The sequence below is a fragment of the Henckelia pumila genome, chromosome 3 (genome assembly GCF_033568475.1).
Source record: "Henckelia pumila isolate YLH828 chromosome 3, ASM3356847v2, whole genome shotgun sequence".
Classification (NCBI taxonomy): domain Eukaryota; kingdom Viridiplantae; phylum Streptophyta; class Magnoliopsida; order Lamiales; family Gesneriaceae; genus Henckelia; species Henckelia pumila.
Window position 1 is genome coordinate 17,234,807 of NC_133122.1, and position 7,500 is coordinate 17,242,306.

Below are 7,500 nucleotides of genomic sequence, written 5' to 3' on the forward strand. Positions count from 1 at the left end.
ATGAATGATTCAAATTAAACAATGTTGTTATCCTTCGTGCAAATAATGCATCTAGGGCATCGAAATCGGGCCACCATGAGTGCCCAAGTTAGGGGCAGTGTGCGCACGGGCGGGCGGCAACTTGCGGCACGTAGCGTAAACGAGCGAGCCAAACTTTGATTCTCACGGCCCAATGTGGTTTTATCTCGAGTTTTAATGCATAAATAATGCATCTAAGGCGTCGGATTCGTGCAACTATGAGTGCCCAATTTGGGGGCACCGTGCGCACGGGAGGGCTGTCCCGTGCGGTACGTAGCGCAAACGAGACTATGATTCTCACGGCACAATGTTGTTTTCTCTCGAGTTTTCATGCATAAATAATGCATCTAAGGCGTCGGATTTGTGCCCCCATGAGTGCCCAAGTTGGGGTCACCGTGCGCACGGGCGGGCTGCCCCTTGCGGCACGTAGCGCAAATGAGCGAGCCAAACTATGATTCTCACGGCACAATGTTGTTTTCTCTCGAGTTTTCATGCATAAATAATGCATCTAAGGCGTCGGATTCGTGCCCCCATGAGTGCCCAAGTTGGGGTCACCGTGCGCACGGGCGGGCTGCCCCTTGCGGCACGTAGCGCAAATGAGCGAGCCAAACTTTGATTCTCACGGCACAATGTTGTTTTCTCTCGAGTTTTCATGCATAAATAATGCATCTAAGGCATCGGATTCGTGCCCCCATGAGTGCCCAAATTGGGGTCATCGTGCGCACGGGCGGGCTGCCCCTTGCGGTACGTAGCGCAAACGAGCGAGCCAAACTATGATTCTCACGGCACAATGTTGTTTTCTCTCGAGTTTTCATGCATAAATAATGCATCTAAGGCGTCGGATTTTTGCCCCCATGAGTGCCCAAGTTGGGGTCACCGTGCGCACGGGCGGGCTGCCCCTTGCGGCACGTAACGCAAAAGAGCGAGCCAAACTTTGATTCTCACGGCACAATGTTGTTTTCTCTCGAGTTTTCATCCACAAATAATGCATCTAAGGCGTCGGCTTCGTGCCACCATGAGTGCCCAAGTTGGGGGCACCGTGCGCACGGGAGGGCTGTCCCGTGCGGTACGTGTCGCAAACGAGCGAGCCAAACAATGATTCTCACGGCACAATGTTGTTTTCTCTCAAGTTTTCATGCATAAATAATGCATCTAAGGCGTCGGATTTGTGCCCCCATGAGTGCCCAAGTTGGGGTCACCGTGCGCACGGGCGGGCTGCCCCTTGCGGCACGTAGCGCAAATGAGCGAGCCAAAATTTGATTCTCATGGCACAATGTTGTTTTCTCTCGAGTTTTCATGCATAAATAATGCATCTAAGGCGTCGGATTCGTGCCACCATGAGTGCCCAAGTTGGGGGCACCGTGCGCACGGGCGGGCGGCCCCGTGCGGCACGTAGCGCAAACGAGCGAGTAAATTGATGATTCTCATGGCACAAATATTTATTTCCCTCGAGTTTCATGCATAAATAAGGCATGTTTGCGGTCGGATTCGCATTTGGCCCAAAAAAAAATATTTAAAAAAAGAAAAATTTTATTATGATTCCTCAGCCCAAAAACCCACTTTTCCTGAAACTTGGGTTTTTTCTCCTAAGTATATTATAGGGGGAGGAGGGTGTTTGGCCATGGGCTTGGTTGAGGTGTCGGGGCCGTTCTTAGTTGGTGCTCTTTCTTAGTTGGTGGAGCGATTTGTCTGGTTAATTCCTCCCAATAGTCGTTTGACTGAGAGCTCTTTCTTTTTTTTTCGCTATGAACACATATCATAGATGGTAAATAAAAGGAGTACAAATACGCTGGGCATACCCAGGGATCGCAAAATCAGTGTTTAGCTGAAAATCAACAATAATCAACCAAAAATACATCTCGAATAGAAAAAACAATGCAAATAATGGAACTAACTGCTAATCATCAAAAGGTCAATCATCATAGAGCGAGCGATGAATGTGAATCAGCGTCTTCCTGAAGATAGCATCGGCATCCGGTCTCTCATCCTCAAAAACAGCCCTATTCCGGGCACTCCAAATATGATAAATCAGCGCAGCTATCCCTGTCTGGCATCTCCTCGATCTCAAAGTCGTCCCTCTGAACCTCCTGCGGAGCAGTCTCAAAAGTCCCGAAGACGATCCCACTGAGCACTGCACCCCCAGCCATCTCCAAAATCTGCCCCATAACTGTCTAACAACTGTACAATCAAAGAATAAATGCTGTGCACTCTCATGTACATCTCTACAAAACCCGCACTCCTTCTCCAAAACATAAGGCTGCCGGTCCTTGGTCAGAAATTTCCCATGAGCAAAAATCCAAAGGGCAAATCGGTGCTTGGGTAAGATGTGCGGTTTCCATAAAAATGGTTTCCACGGCCATCTACCCTGCCCTGGGATAAAACACCTATAAGCCTCAGTCAGTCCGTGCCTCCCCCCAAACCAACGAGACATCTCCAACACCACACCCTCCCAACTCCCAAAGAGTAATACTAACTCATCACGAATCTCCACCAACTTGTGAATGAGCATAGTATCGTCCTTACGTTTCCTCCAGTCCACCACCTCACTCCAATAGTAGTGATGGACCCAACGAACCCAAAGAGAATCTTTCTTCATGTGAATATTCCAAAGGGTCTTGGCAAGCAACGCTTTGTTCCAAGATCTCAAATCTCGAATGCCCAATCCACCATCCTCAATAGGAGAGCAAACCTTCCGCCAAGCAATCGGGGGATGCTTGCTCGACCACATGAAGCCTCTACAAACTGTCTCAATCTTGTTGATGACACCACAAGGGATGGGCAACACCGACAACCAAAAGCACTCCACTCCCTGAACCACTGAGCGAATCAACTCCAACTTCCCCGCAAAAGATAGGGTGCGTCTAGGCCAAGAAGCAATCTTTTTGGAGATTGCTCCCACAAGAACCCCATAATCAGCCTCCCTCAACCGAGCCGCAGCTAAAGGAATACCCAAGTATCTAGTAGGAAAGGTACCCGGGCGATAACCACACATCCTCAAAATATCCCCACGATCCGGCTCCACTACGCCTGCCATGAAAATACTGGATTTCATGGCATTGGCACGAAGGCCAGCCATCCTCCCAAAAGCACCAACGCACTCCAACAAAATCCTGATGCTCGGCACATCCCCTCTACCCATAATCAACAAATCATCAGCATAGACCAGATGCGTCATGCTCAGGAACTCACATCTCGGATGAAAGTTGAAGTCCTGATTCCGAGACGCCCTCAAAAGAGATCTGGAAAGCACCTCCATGCAAATGGTGAATAAGAATGGGGAAAGAGGATCCCCCTGTCGCAAACCCCTAGCTCCTTTAAAGAACCCATGCAGCTGTCCATTGAAGGAGATAGAGAAGGAAGTGGTGGTGACACATTCCATAATCCAACCAACAAACTGCGGCGGAAACTGCAAAAGGCGAAGAGTATCCCTCAAAAACTCCCAATCAACTGTATCAAAAGCTTTCTGCAGATCAATCTTCAGAATACATCGAGGGGAGGTACGCTTCCTAGCGTAGTGCTTGAACATCTCCTGTGCCAGGTGAATGTTCTCAACAATGGATCTCCCCGGCACAAAAGCTCCCTGTGCCTGATTAATCAAAGGACCGATCACCCCACCAAGTCTGGCAGACAAGATCTTGGAGATGATCTTGTAAAACACTGTGCAACAAGAGATCGGCCTGTACTCACAAACCCTAGTAGCATGGTCAGACTTGGGAATCAACGCAATGGCCGCATGATTCCACTGCTTCAGTAGGCGCCCACTGCTAAAGAACTCAAGGATCGCAGAAATCAGATCACCTCCTACACTGTCCCACGATTTCTTGAAGAAAGCAGCACCATAACCATCCGGTCCCGGGGCTTTGTCATCCTCAATCCCAAACAAAGCCCCTCGAATCTCCTCAACACTCACAGGCCCAATCAAACTATCCCAACTGTCAGCCGGTACTGTGAGACCCTCCAAAAAAACATCCGTATCAATGGCAATTCTATCCGAGGAGGCACCAAGGAGGGTCCTATAGAACTCCACAAACTCCCCCGCAATCACGTCACTATCAACAGAAGTAGTACCATCGGCCACTGTCAATGCCACCACTTTGTTGCGCTTGATATTCCTTTTAATCATCCCATGAAAGAACTTAGAGCACCTGTCACCATGCTTTAAGTACTCACACTTGGCTTTCTGGGCCAAGAAAGAGCGCTCCGCTTCCAATAGAAACTCCGCCCTACGCCTCAACTCAACCAAATCATCCGTCAACACCCCATCATTAAGCACACGAAGTTGAGCTTCAGCAAGCTCATCACTCGCCCTCTTGGCTCGACTCGAAATGTGGCTAAAATGTGCAAGGTTGAGTTGCTTCAAAATCCCTTTCATCCTACCCAATTTCTTCTTCAATAAAAATTGAGCCGTCCCACTGCCCCCATAGAACCAATTGCCCGCCACCAATTGGTTGTAATCCTGATGCAAAGTCCACATATTAAAAAATTTGAAAGGAGTAGCCCGCCGGTGACCTTCCCGAAAAACTGTCACAATACTGTATGCATGATCAGAGAAGCACCCAGGGGCCACAAACTCAGCAAAAACATCCAAATTGGATTGGTGCCAGAAATGATTGACCATAACACGATCCAATTTAGAAGATATAGTCGAGTTGAACCAAGTGAAGAAGCAACCCACATGATTCACATCCGAAAGCTCCAACTGAGAAACACAACTAGCCAAATCCACCATCTCCCTAGGGGCTATCGGAGCTCCACCACTCCTCTCATGCGGGAATCTAACACAGTTGAAATCTCCCAACAGAAGCCAAGGAAGAGAGAAGCCTTCCCCATGAGATTTCAACGATTCCCAAAGCAATCTCCTCTCCACAGGAGTATTCAGAGCATAGATGAAAGAGGCCTCAAAAGAACGATGAGTAAGAAGACAAGTCACCCTCACACAAATCGCCTGAGCAGACATGTCCACCAAGTCCAAATTCACCACACTACTATCCCACATCACCAAGATACGACTGTTCTCCCAAAGCAGAAAGTTATGTAAGAACGACATACCCGGGAACTTGGTTTCCATCAATCGGTCCACCAAATCAACACGAACCTTAACCTCCAATAATCCAAGAATGCTCAAGTTATGTTTCTTCAACATGCCTTGAACATTCTTCTGTTTGAGGAGCTTGTTAAAGCCCCTCACATTCCAACAAGCAATTCTCATGAGGAGCGCTTGGCGGCCCGCAACCGCCTAGCCTGAATCTGAGCATGATTTAACAAAATCGATTTTGCATTCATCAAAGGGCGCCAAGTACGGGGATCCATCTCAATGTACTCCGTGGTGCGAGAGCTAGTCGAGCTACTCGAGTCCCTACTCTTGGGCAAGCGTTGAAGATACTTAATTGCCTTCTTCGTACGCTTGCTAGTCACCTCCTCAAAGCCATCATCGTCCGACTCTCCATGAAAGACCTCCACCGTGACTTTCTCATCCCCACCCGGAGGGAGAACTTCAAAGATAAGGCCCTCCTCCTTAAGCTTTTCAATATCCGGAACTTCATCACAAGGGGTCACAACCTCAACCGTAGTAGCCAAAGGGGGGTCGAGGGCCGCTTCACCACCACCAAGACCTCGACCACCACCTTGGCCACCACCACCAACACCACGACCATGAGGGCCACCCCCTCCACGGCCCCCAGGGCCCCTACCACCTCTACCTCGGAACCCCCCATGCCCACGGTCAAAGCCGTTGCCTTGACCGCCATGGCCTCCTCCATGAGGCCCACTAGCACCACGATGACCCGGTTTGCGAGACCTGCTACGAGCCCGTTGCCCATCCCCATTGACCACGGGACCTCCAATTGCCGTGCCCTCCCTCACCTCTTTAGGATCATCATCCTTCTTTCCATGGCGAGAACAAGAGTCCATAGAGTGACCAAGCATGTTACACTTCAAGCAAAATAAGGGATTAGTTTCATACACAAACCTAAGGGCCGCTTGAACTCCGGTAGGAAGGAGAATTGGGAGCTCAAACACCCTAGGTTGCGTGGCATCCAACTCCACCAACACTCTAGCAAACTTGCTCTTTCCCTTGGTCATAGTAAGATTGTCCGAGTGAATCGGTTTTCCGAGGGCCGAGGCAATCTTACTAAGCACCTTAGGCGTCCAACAATCCGCCGGAAGACCATGAATTTGAACCCAAGTAGGAAACATCAACATATCCTCCACCCGAAATAGGAAACAACGAGGCATTTCCTTGAGAAATAAGTGCCTACCAAAGACTAAGTAAGGGCCACCCCTCAAGACCCTAAACTTCTCCTCCTCACTAGGAAAAAAGAAAGTGATCCACCCCGTTTCATGGGATTGAAACTTGATATTTTTACCCCATTGACGCACCACTTCTTTAATGACATAACCATTCAACTTCCGACCAACCACACACCCAACAAGACAAGCACCCAATGCCTCTTCCACCGTGTCAATTTCCTCAAAACCAATCGAAAGCATCTCTTCCCCTTTTGGCACGAATTCAAGAAGACACTTTTCGCCCGGAAGGCGATTACCTTGAAACAAACTAGCATAGGTGGATGGCTCTTTATTAGCCATAAACTTAGACATCAATTCTTGGGCCTTAGTGCCCGAACCTTCGGCCGTCCCCTCTCCAAGTTTTGAAGAGCCCATAACCGAGTCGGGTTGCAAGCGATTGGTTGAGCTAGAACTCATGATCACCCACAACAACAACTACACCACCACCACACGCCCACCACCTCCAATCTCAACACAAGAAGCAACAAGCGAGGAGAAACAAAGGCACACACAATCGCCGAAGCTTTACAAAGAGTAGGGATAAGCCAAGTACCTTGTGGAGCAATAGGAGATAGAAACAAGCAATTGATCAAACACTTGGCGTGCAAAGAAGAGAGCCACTCCCAAAGAACAAAGGAGCAATCGAACCACCACCCAAAATATCACCAAGCAAACCAAAGAGGGGCCAAATAGCACCCCCAAATAACCTAGTACCCACGGCAATCCCTAGCCAAGGAAGAGCACGAGTGCAAAATCTTCCAAGGGGCGAAGGACTCAATCACGTCGAGTAACAAGAATCAGCAATTGCCCAAAGCCAAAACTCGATAAGAACACTTCAAAACCCTTCAAGGACCACTCCAAAACCACGGCCCAAGCCTGGGCAACCACGAAGCTCCAATTTGCACTAACCCATGCTCGCGATAGCTAGAAGCGCCGAGGAGGGGAGGAGCCGAGAAAACCCCAAGGGCTACCCAAAATGCGTAGCAAAAGAGATCACAATACGTCCAAGGGGCAGCAAAAAGAGTGGGCAATTCCACAAACCAACAAAATCCAAGAACAAGGCTCGAAAAATTGGAGAAATCGAAGCCCTAGAGTGCCGGAGAGAAGCACCGCCGCCGCCGCCGGAGTAAGGCCGTCGCCGGAGCAGTCGCCGTCGCCGCCACTAGCCACCGATCAACCACCACCGAGCAAGAG

At 49.3% G+C, this 7,500-nt stretch overlaps 1 protein-coding gene across 1 annotated transcript; it reads right to left on the reverse strand.

Moving 5' to 3' along the window:
* Positions 1–4,391: 4,391 nt before the first annotated feature.
* On the reverse strand, positions 4,392–5,227 carry LOC140888161 (uncharacterized). The gene is made up of 2 exons (XM_073295848.1): positions 4,528–5,227; positions 4,392–4,474 (listed from the first exon to the last, which is right to left on the reverse strand). The coding sequence occupies exons 1-2, from the start codon at positions 5,225–5,227 to the stop codon at positions 4,392–4,394; spliced, it is 783 nt and encodes a 260-aa protein (XP_073151949.1).
* Between the last annotated feature and the right edge of the window lie 2,273 nt (positions 5,228–7,500).

Excerpts from the sequence above, each read along its gene's own strand:
- LOC140888161 (XM_073295848.1), bottom strand. The coding sequence starts at position 5,227 with ATGAGAATTGCTTGTTGGAATGTGAGGGGCTTTAACAAGCTCCTCAAA. Across the intron at positions 4,475-4,527 it reads TGTGACAGTTTTTCGGGAAG|GATTACAACCAATTGGTGGC; the intron begins GTCACCGGCGGG and ends ACTTTGCATCAG.